This window comes from Pelodiscus sinensis, chromosome 20 (assembly GCF_052426305.1).
Source record: "Pelodiscus sinensis isolate ZL-2025 chromosome 20, ASM5242630v1, whole genome shotgun sequence".
Taxonomy (NCBI): Eukaryota; Metazoa; Chordata; order Testudines; family Trionychidae; genus Pelodiscus; species Pelodiscus sinensis.
This window is the reverse complement of record NC_143071.1, coordinates 27,849,759-27,864,268: the sequence shown is the minus strand read 5'-3', so window position 1 is coordinate 27,864,268 and position 14,510 is coordinate 27,849,759. Positions and strand designations below refer to the sequence as shown.

The following is a 14,510-nucleotide window of genomic DNA, read 5'->3' as shown; positions in this document are numbered from 1 at the left end:
CCCGCATGGAGAGAGCTGAGACAAATCCGTCAGCCATTCTCATTTGCCAGGGCCCCTTCTAAAATCCTGGCGTACTGGGGGGGGGGGGGGGTTGCACCATTTCCCTTGGGACCCCTTCGAGCATATCAGGAGGGCCACAGATGCTATTGTACAAGTAAAGGAGTCAGCGGACATGGAAGAGGGTAACTGACGTAAAGCATCTCGGGAACTATCAAGGGTAGAAAGACCCAGTATATACCAACGGAGAACCAGAATTCCCAGGTTTCCAGCCACATCTCGTACGTGTTTCTAGTCCTCATGGGCCACGAGAAAGACCTTGGAATGACAGCCAGTCCCTCAGAGCAGGCAAAGACTCTAAGGTTGCTGGGCTAGTTTGTTTTCCACGATCTGCTATACTTCTATATCAACACCTCCCCGCTATTTGGATGGATCAGGGGATGCCTCAAAACTTCTGCTAGATGTGGGGGGCAATTGTGGGACTTACCTAAGGCTGCAGTATGGAGAAGATCCTGCCAGGTGGGTTACAACAAGACCCCGCGTGGCTTTGACGTCTAAGCTGCAGCCTCAGTGAACAGACGGTCCAAGCCAGCTTTGCAGGCCAGCTTGCACACGGCCTTTAAATTCAGCAGGCGTCCTGCCTGCTGTGCTCCCGGGCGGCCCCAAGGGTTCAGCGGGGACCCTCGGCTCGTTGGGTGGCCCCGACACCGCACGTGGTAGGAGAGCTGTGTTTTCACAGACACTCTTTCCATTCTGCCTCGCTGCCTCGGCTATTTGCCTTCTAGGCGATCACCCCTCGAAGGGAGCCCCGGTTCGGAGGGGACACAGTCACTGAGAGTTTCAATTGGGCCCCCCAGGCCTTACAATAAAAAGCACTTGAAAGCCCTGCAACTCGGCCCTGGCCTGAACCCCCAGCAGCTTGCCCATCAGCACTGGACTTGGCGCTAACCCTACTGGCAGTGCCTACAGCACAGTGGGCTCCGGCCCCCCGCGCTCACCCCCCAGCACACGAGAGCAACTCGCAAAGCATCAGCGCGGCGACTGGGACTAGCCAACCGCGCCCGCCTCTCCCTGCGGGGGCTCGGCAAAGCTCGAAGGCGTGAACGGCTCGGTTACCTGTGGACATGCTTTCCCCAGGGGACATGTCGTCTAGCAGGGTGTGGTCCATGGACTGCGGGCTAGCGCCGGCCACGCTGGCTGTGGGAGGCTGTGGTGGTGGCAGCGTGGGCCTCTGCCGTGGCTTAGGGGTGGGCCGAGACTTGGTTAAAGTGCTCGTCAGGGCAGAAGGAGAAGACAGGGAAGGAGCAGCAGCGGGGGAGAGCTGGCCGGAGGCCAACGAGTAGCCGTGTGGGTAATTCAGTCCATAGGGTGAAGGGGTGCTCGGAGGGGTGGGAGACAGGCTGACGGGGGATGGCTGTCCCGTGGACTGGTCGGACATACCGCCTGACTGGCCGTAGGGCACCTTGGGAGGGATTGGAGCCAGCTTCTTGGAAACTGTGGAAGATAAAGAGAGAGAGAAAGATGCCATTAAGCAAAGCACAGGGTCAGAGGGTCCTTAGCCCGGAGAATCCCAGGGCGGGCAGAGCCCTCAGGAGTCACCAAGTCCAGCCCCCTGCCCAAAGCAGGACCAACCCAACTCAGTCAGCCCAGCCAGGGCTTTGCTAAGCCAGGACTTCAAAACCTCTAGGGATGGAGATGCCACCCCCTCCCTAGGGAACCCAGCCCAGAGCTTCCCCACCCTCCAGGGAAATCGTTTTTCCTAATATCCAACCTAGACCTCCCCCACTGCAACTTGAGCCCATTGCTCCTCGTTCTGCCCCCACTGAGAACAGCCTCTCTCCATCCTCTTTGGAACCTCCCTTCAGGGAGCTGGATGCTGCTCTCAAATCCCCCCTCACTCTGCTCTTCTGCAGACTAAACAAACCCCAATCCCTCCGCCTCTGCTCGTAGGTCACGTGCTCCAGCCCCCGAATCATTTTGGCTGCCTCCGCTGGCCCCTCTGATGTTACAGCTCCTGCACGGGAGACATTGCACACAACTCCTGGAAGTGACACATACGGAGCCCGGCCCTGACCTCATCCTGCAGCTCCAGCCTCTCCGGTCGCTCCATGCCCTCGTAAGGGAGCGCTCCATTAGCTAGCAGCAGTAGCAGATCGCTTCTCTTCTCCATGGACCAGACTGTAGAACCCCTCCTCCTTCACACACCCACGGACAGCCTGTTTCGTTAGCGAAGGTCCTCCAAAGGCCAGGCTGACGTCAGTCCCAAAGAGCTATGGCAGCCGAAGGTGGCAGCTGCACGGATCCTTACGTGCCCTCCCATAGTTGTCCTCAGGACGACGCCGTCCTGGGATCCAAGTGGAGAGCTCGGCCCCTTCCCTTCCACCGAGCTTCTGGGTCGCTTCAAGATGGCACCTGCCTCGCCCACACGGGAAGGGCACAAGGGGCGTGCCCTCACCCAGCCCTAGTGAGACGGGACCGGGCACAGCGGGGACCGCAGAGGATGTGCCCAACACAGCGGAACAAGGGAGCTCAGACGGCCTCTCACAACTGGGTACTCGTGAACGTCGAATTCAAGCCAGCCCAGGAGCAACGGGCTGTGGACGCCAGCCTGCCTCCCACGCCCAGCAGCTCCGCTTCCCAGCACCGTGACTGCATTCCTGGTTGGGAGCCGCTAGCGTGGCCTGCTTAGCTCAGTGAGCCGCCACTGCAGGACTCTGGCCAGGCCGGCCCCACAAACTCCGTGGGTCTCGTGGTCTCCGTAGGCTCAGCCCCGCTCTCCAGACAGAGAGGAGCCTCCCAAGCTGGTTTCTGTGGCAGCGGAGACGTGAGGCAGGACGCCGGGGAGGGAGGGCAGAGCTCCGTAGAGCAGGGCGAGGAGGGGGATTTTGTAAAGACACATCGGACATCTTCCAAAGCGCCCAAGTGACTTAGGAGTCACAATCCCATTTTCAAAAGTGATTTAGGCACTTAGGAGCCCTAGCTTCCCTGGAAGGGTTGTCAGAACCTGAGTCTGTCTGGAATACCTCACCTAACTACAGTAAAACTCCATTGGTCCGGCATCCAATGCTCTGGCACTCCTGATGGTCCGGCACCATTGGGAACCCGGAAGTGTTCCGGCTGCCGGACAATTGGAGCTGCTCTGCCCCGGGCTTCCTGGAGTCAGCCGCTGATCAGTTTCAGCAGCGGCTGAATCAGGGACACCTGGGGCAGAACAACTGGGGTGCTGCCGGGTTGGTCCCACAGTGCTGTGGGGCGGCGCTACCAGACCAACCCGGCAGCACCCCAGCTGCTCTGCCCTAGGTGTCCCCGATTCAGCTGCTGCTGAAACTGACCAGCAGCGGCTGAATCGGGGACGCCTGGGGCAGAGCCGGAGTATCGGAAGGGGAGGCTATGAGGGGTCTGGGGTGGCATCCCCCCCCACCCCAGACTCCTCATAGCCCCCCCCCCCTTCTGATAGTCTGGCATATCTGATAATCCGGCACCCCCTGGGTCCTAAAGGTGCTGGATTATCAGAAGTTTACTGTACATCTTCAAACGGCCAAATGCCTTTTAAAATCTGGCCCTCGGGTCCTTTTGAAAAATGTATCTGTTGTCTATCAACCACCCTCCAAAAGCTCCGGGCAGTGGTTCGCTCCTGCGCTCAGATGCTGGGATGCTTCTCTGACCACACCGTAGTTATCCTCGTGTCCGGAGTGGGCCCGGTCAGGGCGCGTTGCGCGACGTCGCCCATGGAATTCCTGCGTCTGGGTGGGAACTCGCAGAGCCTCTGGGGCGTTCATTGGAGCGGACGCACGGAGAAGTCGGGCCTTGCGCTTGCCGAAAGAGCCTTGCGAGCACAAAGCAAATCCCTGACGCAGCTGTGGAGACGAGGGGAGATCTCCACAGCATGTGATTTAGCAACAGCCGTCATCAGAGCAAAACCCAACACAGTTTAACCATGGGCCAGATCTGGAGCTGGCGTAAGTCGGTGTAGCCCTATGGACTAAACAGAGCTAAAAGGATTGACCCCAGCTCAGGATCTGGCCCAGCCTAAATTGTAATTGTCCCGTTGACGGAGTCTTTGGCCCAGACTACACAAGCGTCTGGGTGACCACAACGGCACGTTGACCGGTGAAGCCTGCACACGTGTCGTTACGGTGTAGCCACACTCAGAGAGGGTTGCCTGTACAGAGACACCTGCAAAGAGCCTGCTCTGCAGAGCTGGCCTTGCTCACCTCCGTGCAGGGCTATGGCTGGAGGGAATCCGGCACCATGCAAATGCCAGAGGGTCACACATCGTGTGCAGGACAGTGCAGAGATCCAGGCAAAGGACCACACACCTGCAACTCTCTGAGGGTATGTCTACACTACCCCGCTAGTTCGAACTAGCGGGGTAATGTATGCATACCGCACTTGCTAATGAAGCCCGGGATTTGAATTTCCCGGGCTTCATTAGCATAAGCGGGGAGCCGCCATTTTTAAATCCCCGCTGCTTCGAACCCCGTGTAGCGCGGCTACACGGGGCTCGAACTAGGTAGTTCGGACTAGGGTCCTATTCCGAACTACCGTTACTCCTCGTGAAACGAGGAGTACCGGTAGTTCGGAATAGGACCCTAGTCCGAACTACCTAGTTCGAGCCCCGTGTAGCCGCGCTACACGGGGTTCGAAGCAGCGGGGATTTAAAAATGGCGGCTCCCCGCTTATGCTAATGAAGCCCGGGAAATTCAAATCCCGGGCTTCATTAGCAAGTGCGGTATGCATACATTACCCTCCTAGTTCGAACTAGGAGGGTAGTGTAGACATACCCTGAGCCTGTAACGATGCCTCCAAACAATCGGCACCTGGACTAGCAGGCGGGGGCGCACACTCAGAACGCTGCACTCCAGAGCACACCCCCGCCCGCCCCTGCACACCTTTGCGCAGCGCATGAGGGCTCTGCTCCGTGGACAGCTGCTGAGTGGGACTGGCTGCCGGCTGGATGCTCCCACTCGGAGCCGCGTGGCCGGAGCCAGGGCTGCCTTTCTGCCCGGACACGGGCGACAGCTCCTTGGTTTTTAAAGTGCTGCGAAGAAACAAACAGGAACACAGAGGCACAAGTGTGAGTCCCTTTGCTTTGCAGCCACCGCACGGACCTCCCTGGGCCCCCCAGCTCCTCGGACCTCCCCAGCTCCTCAGCCCCCCAGTTCCCTTGGCTCCCCGGCCGCGCTCTGGCACGCCGGCCTCATGAAGGGCAGCCACTCGCGCTGGCAAAGCCGAGCCCCCACCCGCTTGGTGCCCGATGGAAGCGGCTTCTGGAGACGCTACGCACTGGACTCCAGCCGCGCGCGCGGCTTTGCAAGCAGGCCGAGCACGATGAAAGCACGAAGCGAGGCTGCAGCCCTCCGGGTCGCACGGCATACAGCGGACAGCGCAGGACACACACCCTTCCACGCCCCCCGGGGACTGCTGTTTGCCAAGGGCTGTAGGAACTCCTTGGGGCTGGGTGCTGCAGGAGGCTGGACCCCGTGGCTACTGCTGGCCGTGAAGTCAATGAACCTATGAACTTGCCCCAGGGGTGGGCTTTGGGGGCTTTTCAAGCGGCCTCCCCAGCGTCCGAGCTCACTCGCAATGGCCAAGAATGCACAGAGGGGTCCGGACCAACCAGTGGCAACGCCCCTCTGGACATGGCAGCGGGAGGTTACGGCGCAGCGGGATTCCCTGGGTGCAAGCTGCAAGCCGGCCGGGCCAGGCACCTCGCCGAGCGGCTCCCCAGGCACCGCTGGGTCCAGGGGGCCGCGCGGGGCCCACAGCAGCGAGAGTGGCCTGGACTCGGCTTCCTTACTGCATCTCTCGGGCAGGGCGGGGGAGGCGGGCCCTGAGCCCTGCGCCAGACGGCTCCCTGCCCGAGCGGCCCAGCGCCGGGCCATGCCAGGCGAGCAGGCTGGGCCGCTGGGCCTGTCCGCAGCCGCGGCTGCCACCGCAGCGCGACCCCTTTGCCCTCCAACACGCAGGTAATTACCTAGTCAGGCTGGCTCCTCTGTCGCTGGCCCAGGCGCAGCCGACCCAGGGGGGAGAGGCTGACACGAGGGGGGGGTGGGGAGCGCCAGGGGGGTCCGGTTTGGCTAAGACAAGGGGGGGCTTGATGGAGAGGGTGGGGAGATTAGTTTCGAGAGCATGCGACTCGGTGAGGGAGCTCTGCTTGGGGAGGGGCAGGGAGCAGGGCTTCGGGTTCGAGTTAATGTCAAGCGGCTGAGGGCTGGGGGAGGAGGAGGAGGATGAGGAGGAGCGGGGAGGCAGGGTTTGGCTGTGCCCCCACCACCGGGAGTGTGGCGAGGGGGCCTCGGGCCGCCCCTGGGGGGGGTAATGGCGGAGGTGCTGATAGCAAGGGTAAGGGGGGGGCCTGTCATCCTCGGGGGAAGGGTAGCTGTAACAGGAGTCCAACCAACTAGACGACACATCATCCGTGCTGCAGAGTGTCCAGACAGACAGACAGACAGACAAAAACAAGAGCAGAAGTGTTGGTACAGGGAGGGACCCGCCCGGAGCGGCGAGGCTGGCAGAGAAGCAAAGAGGGACAGTTACGACCACCACCAGCGCCACGACACACACCGAGCCCACAGGGGTGGGGGGAGAGCAGCGGGGTCTGAGCTCACTTACGTGGGTCAACGGGGAAGTGGGAGAGCAGAGCGTGGCCCTGAGACGGCAGCCTGTGCCCGCCGGCACCCTGGCGCCTGCCCCAGAGCTGGGCTGCGTCGCGCTCGGCTTTGGCGCGGCACAGCCCCGCGGGGAAGCCTAGGAGGCTAAGGGGGTCGGGGGCAGGTTCAGCGGGACATCGTAGAAGGAAGGAAGGGGAGCCCAGGAGGCCGGTCACCAAGCCGAACACACACTGGGCACCGCCGGGGGCTGGGAGCCACCGAGCTAGAAAACGGCCAGGCAGGAGTGACGGAGAGAGGGCCCAAGCCAGGGATCCAGGCCGAGCAGCAGGGCACGGTGCTGAAACGCAAGGCTGGCGAGGCTCAAAGAGCCCTGAAGGCCCCTTGCGAATGCCTGGCCATGCGCCAGCCGGGCGAGGGACAGCCCTTCGCCAGCAGCGAACATGGCGCAACCCACTAGCCTGGAGGTGCCCGCCACGTGTCACTGCAGAGTCCCCAGACTTGCAGCGTCCTGGGGAAGGAGGCTAACGCCAGGCAGACAGGACACCGAGCCGTGAGCAGGGCCGGGCGTAGGCAAACCAACTGGCTCCCCCCAGGCCAGGCGCAGGCGAGCCGGGAGACACACCATGACCCACGACGGGAGTGCAGCGCTCCCCACGAGCAGGGGAGGGAGCGCGGGGGCTGCGGCCAGCTCCGCTCTCTGCTACAGCCAGAGCGAGCACCGCGCCGGACACGGCGGCTCCGGGCCCACGGCGGCGTAGCAGAGAGCAGGCCAGGCCCTGCACGTGCGAGTGTTTCACAAGTTACCAGCTAGCCAAGTGGGGGAAACGCGGTCAAGGGGTGCACAGAAATCGGAGCAGAATCCAGGCCCCGCGCAGATGCGCGTCTGCACAAAGCCACTTGATGGCTTGGGAGCCTGCAGCCCCTGGGCCAGGGTGGCCCGTGCTAAGGGAAGGGATCTGGGCCAGGCCACATACGCTGAGCCGGCCGTGTGCTGGGCTGCCCCCCACACCAGCGCCTTAGACGCCCACACTTGCTTTGGGCAGGAAGCACAGCTCCGACAGAAGCACGAACGGGACACACTGGCCCCCCTCCCGGCGCACGCGGGTGACTGCGCTTGACGGCCTCCGTGGTTGCCGGCTGCCTGCCATGCAGCTGTGTGTGAATCCATCGACACAAAATAACCCCGTGGCCTCCCGAGAGGGGCACAGGGAACAAACGGGTCCCTCCCCGCAGGAGGGGGGACAGGCTGGGGGAAAGGAATGGGCTGAGAATCACAGGCCTAGGCTAAGCATTTTGCAAAGGAGGTTCCGACACGGGCTGCAAAATTCGCACCTGCCCCATTCCGCAGCCGGAAAAACGCCGGTGCCCATCTGTACCCACGTGTGCAACGGGCGGGAGGGCACAAGCTGCTGCTGTCATTTAGAGGGGGGAGTGTGCTTGGCTCACATAGCCTAGCAGACCCCAAAAGGCGAGCCCCCAACATCTTCCTTTCGGCCAGCAGAGGGGGCAACAGGTGGAATCGGTCGGGCTCAGGAGCGCCCTGGTTGGGGAGACCAGTGGGGAGACCAGCGCCCTGGTTGGGGAGACCAGTGGGGAGACCAGTGGGGAGACCAGTGCCCTGGTTGGGAAGACCAGTGGGGAGACCAGTGGGAGACCAGCACCCTGGTTGGGAAGACCAGTGGGGAGACCAGTGGGAGACCAGCGCCCTGGTTGGGAAGACCAGTGGGGACACCAGTGGGAGACCAGCGCCCTGGTTGGGGAGACCAGTGGGAGACCAGCACCCTGGTTGGGGAGACCAGTGGGAGACCAACGCCCTGATTGGGGAGACCGGCGGGATGGACTGAGAAAAATGGAGCGCGGGGCCAATGACACAGGCAGCAAGGTAGCCCCAATGGGCGGCACCATCTGCTGTCTCCCATTCTGACCGGCAGGAACTAGGAGCGCTCCAAAGAGCCTTCTAGCATCTCTGCAGGGCCCTCTGGGGCGAGGGGAAGGCATCGCGCACACAGACTCTGCCAGATTCGCAGTGTGGAGGAGGGAGGATCTGCCCTGAGCATCCAGGCCCTGCTTTCGCCAAACGGTCCGTCTTTCCGGCAAAACGGCATGTTCCAGCCCCACCTCTCCGGAGGCTGCTCCCCGGTTTGCTGGGGGGCCGCCCTCTCGGATTATTTGGTGCCTGGATTCACACACACCGGAAAGCAGAAGCGTGAAATCAGAAGGGGCCATGCAGGTGAGGAGACAGGCGTGTTCCCGGAGGCTCTCGGACCTGCCGCCCGCACTTACCTCGTCCGCTCGGCTGCTGGCGGGAAGCCAAAGCTAGTTGGAGGAGGGGAGGGAGTAGCTGAAATATCAAGGGACTGCTCAGGAATTGGTGACTGAGGAGTGGCAGCGAGATCGGAAGGCGGCGCGGGGGGCTGCACGGCTGGCGGGGTGGAGGACGCTTTGCGAGCTACGGTGGCGCCTCTGCGGGCAACCCAAGACGTGTCCATCACCCTGACGCCCATGCTGGGGGGACACAAAGACACTCCCTTACCATCGCGGCAGTCGGCCCCGCAAAGGCTCAGAGCGGAGGCGGCAGCGAACGGGGAGAAAGCACATTTCATTACACCCGGGTCGCTCACACCGGTCCGGCTCCGGGCAGCCTCCCGTCCTGACCCAGCTAGTGCCGCCAGGCGGCCCCTCGCCACACCCTGGGGCAGGACTCCGTGGAGACTGGCCCGACCTGTGTCCGATGAGATCCAGTTCTTACGCCGGGGATCTCCCTGCTCTGCCCTGGAACTCCACCGGCAGGGTTTGGAAAGGGACAGAACCATCCTGGGCCCCAAACGTGCCTTCACTGCAGGAATTTCTGGGGGGGCGGGTGAGCTGTGGGAGCAGCTGGGGGCTGCCCCTCTCCGGAGCCCAGCCCTGCCCCCCACAGCTCCATCCGCCCCACCCCCAGCCTCGCTCCTGGGTGAGCAAGGGGGGAATCAGCCCCAGCTGGCTGGAGCACAGGCGTGGGAGGCTGGGGCAATGCACCGCCCCTGCCTTCCCTAGGTCCATGAAGGACCGTGGGGGCTGCATTCGCACCCTTCGCATACGGGCCTGCTTGCCAGGGGCATCGCACGGAGGCTACTGGTGAGGCCCAATGTTGGGGCTTGGCTAAGGCCCCCTCCCAATCCCACAGCGGCACCCGGTAACAACTTGCCTCCCACCTTGGGTGGGGTGCTGGGAAGCTGCCGCCCGTCACCACCTCGGCCCAGGCGGGACAGCCAGGCCAGCAGCCCCGCGGTTGGGAACCACAGGTTTCCCCTCCGAAGAGGGCAGCACGCCATGGCTGCCCTGCTGCGAGGCCTTTCCAAACAGCCACACACCCGAGTGAGGCCGGAGAAGCTGAAATGAATGGGAGCGCGTTCTGGGGTTTTCCTCCGCGCTAGGGAAGCTTCCTGGTGGATCCCCCGAAAAGAGGAAGCGAGCCCTTATTTTCCCCAAAGTTGTGAAAATTCAACAGGCTTTGGACTCATAGACTTTAAGGTCAGAAGGGACCATTCTGATCATCTAGTCTGACCCCTGCACAGCGCAGGCCACAGAATCTCACCCACCCCTCCTAGAATAGTCCTCTCACCTATATCTCAGATATTGAAGTTCTCAAAGGGTTTAAGGACCCCAAGATGCAGAGAATCCTCCCGCTAGTGACCCGTGCTCCATGCTACAGAGGAAGGCGAAAAACCTCCAGGGCCTCTGCCAATCTACCCTAGAGGAAAATTCCTTCCCGATCCCAAATATGGAGATCAGCTGAGGACCAAACTCAGCCTGGGCTTCCCCCCATGAAACCAACTCCCCTGGGGAGAAACCAGTTCAGAATTTGCCCCTTGCCATCACTAAGTGGAGAACAAGCAGCTTTCCAGCGTGTGCTGCAGCGAGGGCTTTACCTCCCTGCCTACTGGAATGGCACAGGCCTGGTGTTGAGAACGCAGGCGGCCCGGAAAGGGAGCAGTAGCTACTAGCGGATACCGTACCTTTGGATTTTCCTAAGGCTGCATGGACAGAAACATACAAGCATTAGTGTCAAAGAAACTGAGGCTAAAAACGTCCATGGGGTAAAGCGACTGCTGTTCGGAAAGGAGCGCAGAGGGCCGAGGTAGGGCAGGTCTCTGACTCTGGGTTACGGCAGGAGGAGGAGCGGACTGGTCAGTAGAAACGGCAACACAGGGAGAAGCAGGATCCTGCAAACATGGGATGGGAACTCCTGGGACGTGCCATGCGGGCGGAGGGGTGGGGCCGTGTGCAAGGGGAGGGCGGGGCAGGGGTCTCAGGGGCCTGAGGCGCTGAGCGTTAGGGATCCCAGCCTGCCCGGGGCGGTGGAGATCCCTGAGTCGTAGGCTGCTCCCGTCCTGGCGGTCGGGTACGGCTGCTGCTCACTTACAGTTCCAGTGGGCAGCCCCGCGTGCGTCTGCCCTGCTGCTGGGGCCCGACTCGCCGTCCGACGCAGCCTGCGTTCTCATGCGGGTCCAGCGCTACCTGCACCCTCTGCCCAGGGAAATGCAAACGTCCCCCGAGCTTTCCGCACCGGACGGGCTGGGCTAGGGAGGTGGCGTTCTGGCGGCTAACCCAGAGGTCCGGGGAGGCGGCGGGACTCTGCTGCGGGCCTGTGACCACGGCCCAAAGGACTTTCATAAGGACGAGGGGACATGCCCACCCTCCCGGGGGGACGGGAGAATTCACTGCTGGGAAGTGCTTAGGTGGGCTCCAGTGCAGAGTCCTCCCGAGGGACAGTCACACCGTGGTAGCCCCTGGCAACCTACTAGGGCAGGTCCCCAGCCAGACCCATAGCGCTGGGGGGCTGGCACAGCTATTCACTCGCTCCTCACTGCGCCCCCCTCAGGGCCGTGCCCGTCTCCTTCCCAGCCTGAGCCTGCACAAGGCCTCTGTCCCTGGGGCGGCCCGTGGGGCACAGACTGCGTTTCTCTGGGGTTTGCTCACAGGGGCTCAGAACGGTCATGCGCAAACACAGGAGGCGGCGTCCTTCCAGCTTCTGCTGGGTCAGCTGGGATCCCTGCTGTCGGCTGGGCTAGCTCGGAAAGCCCGACGTGCCCCTCCGGCGCCCACGGGATGCCGACACACCCCACCCGCTCACGCCAGGCCTGCCCCCTTCCGGCCACCATGCTCTCTCCCCCCTCTGCCCAGCCCCCTCTCCTGCCTGACCATTGCAGATGCACACACTGCCCCCCGGGATGCTTAGCCCCACTGATGCGACCCAGCCACGGCTGGGCTCCCACGCCGGGGCCTCCAAGCCAGCTCCGTGCGGGATGAGGGCTCCGTGCCCGGCCCACGGAGCTGGCTCTCCAGAAACTCTTTCCCCAGCCCTTCGTCTCTGTGTGGCGCGCGTGTCCAACCTGACTTACCTCAGGCTGAGGGGTCAGGGGATGGGCTCTCCTCCCATCTAAAATGGCTGGAAGGCAGCCGACTGGAGAGGGCGGAGGGGTCAAGAGCAGGGGAGGGCAGAAGTGACAAGGCAGCGAGCCACCTGTGCTCACAAGTGCGGAGGCTGCACGGTACAGACTGTATGGTGCCCACGGGCCCGTCCCACGTGGATCTCTCAGCCACGACTATGCAAAGTGCGGCCTCTTCTGGCTCACGCCGCCGCCATGGACTCAACCCCCAAACCAAACCCGGCAGCCAAGCGAACGGGCCCTACCCATCCTTCTTGTAGAACTCCAGCATCATGTTGTCCGTGGCCACGCTGAGGGGGCGCCGGGCCTGGTCGTGCTGCTTGCGGTCGGCGTGGTCCATGTCGGGGGAGGGCATGGAGCTGTAGTTGGCATTGTGGTTGACATGCATGGGGCTGCCGTAGTTCCCGGTCACGTTGAATTCGATGTCTGGGTGGGGAAGAAGAGAGCAGTGTGGTGGGTGGGGCTCTGGGCAGCGAGGGGCTGTTACTGCTGTTTCGAGTCTGCTCTGCACCCAGGGGCCCGGCCCCGGGGCCAGGAGCCATTGCGCCACGGCCACAGAACCCCTCACGTCTCAGAGGGGCAGGAGGGGCGAGGGTTGGGGACTGTAAGCCGCCTGGTAAGGAGCGGGAAAGACCAGGGGAGCAGCGAGGGTCCCTCTCTGGGTCTCCTGGGGGTAGGTGGGAGCCCGGCCCGCCTGACGCTCCATTCTGGATACTCTCTGAGGTATCTTGGCCTTCTGGGGTCCCTGCACAGGGGGCTTGTGGGGCTCCACAGGGAGAGTCCCCTCCTCAGCCTCCAGAGCTGCCGGGTCGGAGGGCAGAGCTGGGGCAGTGTGGGGCTGGCGGCCCCGCAGCCTCAGTCGCAGAACGGACCAGGTGCCATGACAGCGCACAGCCCTCTACAGGGCCCTGCCCCACTCTGGGGTGACAAGGGCTGCCCCCGGGCCCGCCCCACCCAGCTTCCCTCCACTCTGCCCAGCGGTGCTCATGGCTGCCGCGGGTTTTGTGGCATCAGTACTTGGTCTCCAGCAAGTGCATGGACACCACGCAGCCCTGCTCCCCTCCACTGCCCTCCCCGCGGGTCTGTGGAATGGACGCTCGGCCGCACCCGCCCCAGCTCGGCGCTGGCGGCCTCCGTCACGCGCTCTCCGAGCGCCGGCAGCTGCGCGCAGGGCTTACCTCCAGGGAAGAACCAGTCAGCGTGCAGGATGAGCGGCTCGATTATCCCCACGATCTGCAGCGAGACCGTCGTCATCATCTCCGTGATATTGCTGCAACAGAGGGGAGGCGGCCGCTCAGCGCAGGCAACGGCCGGGGTCACGGCGCGACGGCTCAGAGCCGGGGCCGAAGCCAACACGTGCCAGGCCACCACCACAGTCCTGTCTGGCAGTCCCCTTGCTGGTCCAGTGGGAGCCACCACACAGCCTGGTACTCGAGACCTGCAGCCCCCCACAGCCCTGCCGGTGCCCCTGAGTTCCGGCCTGCAGCCCCCCACAGCCCTGCCGGTGCCCCTGAGTTCCGGCCTGCAGCCCCCCACAGCCCTGCCGGTGCCCCTCAGTTCCGACCTGCAGCCCCCCACAGCCCTGCCGGTGCCCCTCAGTTCCGGCCTGCAGCCCCCCACAGCCCTGCCGGTGCCCCTCAGTTCCGGCCTGCAGCCCCCCACAGCCCTGCCGGTGCCCCTCAGTTCCGGCCTGCAGCCCCCCACAGCCCTGCCGGTGCCCCTCAGTTCAGGCCTGCAGCCCCCCACAGCCCTGCCGGTGCCCCTCAGTTCAGGCCTGCAGCCCCCCACAGCCCTCCCGGTGCCCCTCAGTTCCGGCCTGCAGCCCCCCACAGCCCTGCCGGTGCCCCTCAGTTCCGGCCTGCAGCCCCCCACAGCCCTCCCGGTGCCCCTCAGTTCCGGCCTGCAGCCCCCCACAGCCCTGCCGGTGCCCCTCAGTTCCGGCCTGCAGCCCCCCACAGCCCTCCCGGTGCCCCTCAGTTCCGGCCTGCAGCCCCCCACAGCCCTGCCGGTGCCCCTCAGTTCCGGCCTGCAGCCCCCCACAGCCCTCCCGGTGCCCCTCAGTTCCGGCCTGCAGCCCCCCACAGCCCTGCCGGTGCCCCTCAGTTCCGGCCTGCAGCCCCCCACAGCCCTGCCGGTGCCCCTCAGTTCCGGCCTGCAGCCCCCCACAGCCCTGCCGGTGCCCCTCAGTTCCGGCCTGCAGCCCCCCACAGCCCTGCCGGTGCCCCTGAGTTCCGGCCTGCAGCCCCCCACAGCCCTGCCGGTGCCCCTGAGTTCCGGCCTGCAGCCCCCCACAGCCCTCCCGGTGCCCCTCAGTTCCGGCCTGCAGCCCCCCACAGCCCTGCCGGTGCCCCTCAGTTCCGGCCTGCAGCCCCCCACAGCCCTGCCGGTGCCCCTCAGTTCCGGCCTGCAGCCCCCCACAGCCCTGCCGGTGCCCCTCAGTTCCGGCCTGCAGCCCCCCACAGCCCTG

At 63.9% G+C, this 14,510-nt stretch overlaps 1 protein-coding gene across 5 annotated transcripts in view; it reads right to left on the bottom strand.

The window, feature by feature from the left end:
* The window catches only part of ARHGAP44 (Rho GTPase activating protein 44), a 113,881-nt gene that overhangs the window by 5,569 nt on the left and 93,802 nt on the right, over positions 1 to 14,510 (bottom strand). For 2 of the 5 annotated variants that reach the window (XM_089771991.1, XM_075903492.2), the window contains exons 15-20: positions 13,222 to 13,313; positions 12,289 to 12,469; positions 8,895 to 9,116; positions 5,975 to 6,421; positions 4,890 to 5,038; positions 1,114 to 1,491 (exon numbers count right to left, since the gene is read on the bottom strand). In XM_089771991.1, coding sequence (XP_089628117.1) covers positions 1,114 to 1,491; positions 4,890 to 5,038; positions 5,975 to 6,421; positions 8,895 to 9,116; positions 12,289 to 12,469; positions 13,222 to 13,313 — 1,469 coding nt within the window. The remainder of the gene's footprint in view (positions 1 to 1,113; positions 1,492 to 4,889; positions 5,039 to 5,974; positions 6,422 to 8,894; positions 9,117 to 12,288; positions 12,470 to 13,221; positions 13,314 to 14,510) is intronic. The other 3 variants (XM_089771992.1, XM_075903497.2, XM_075903498.2) reach the window with 3 other exon arrangements.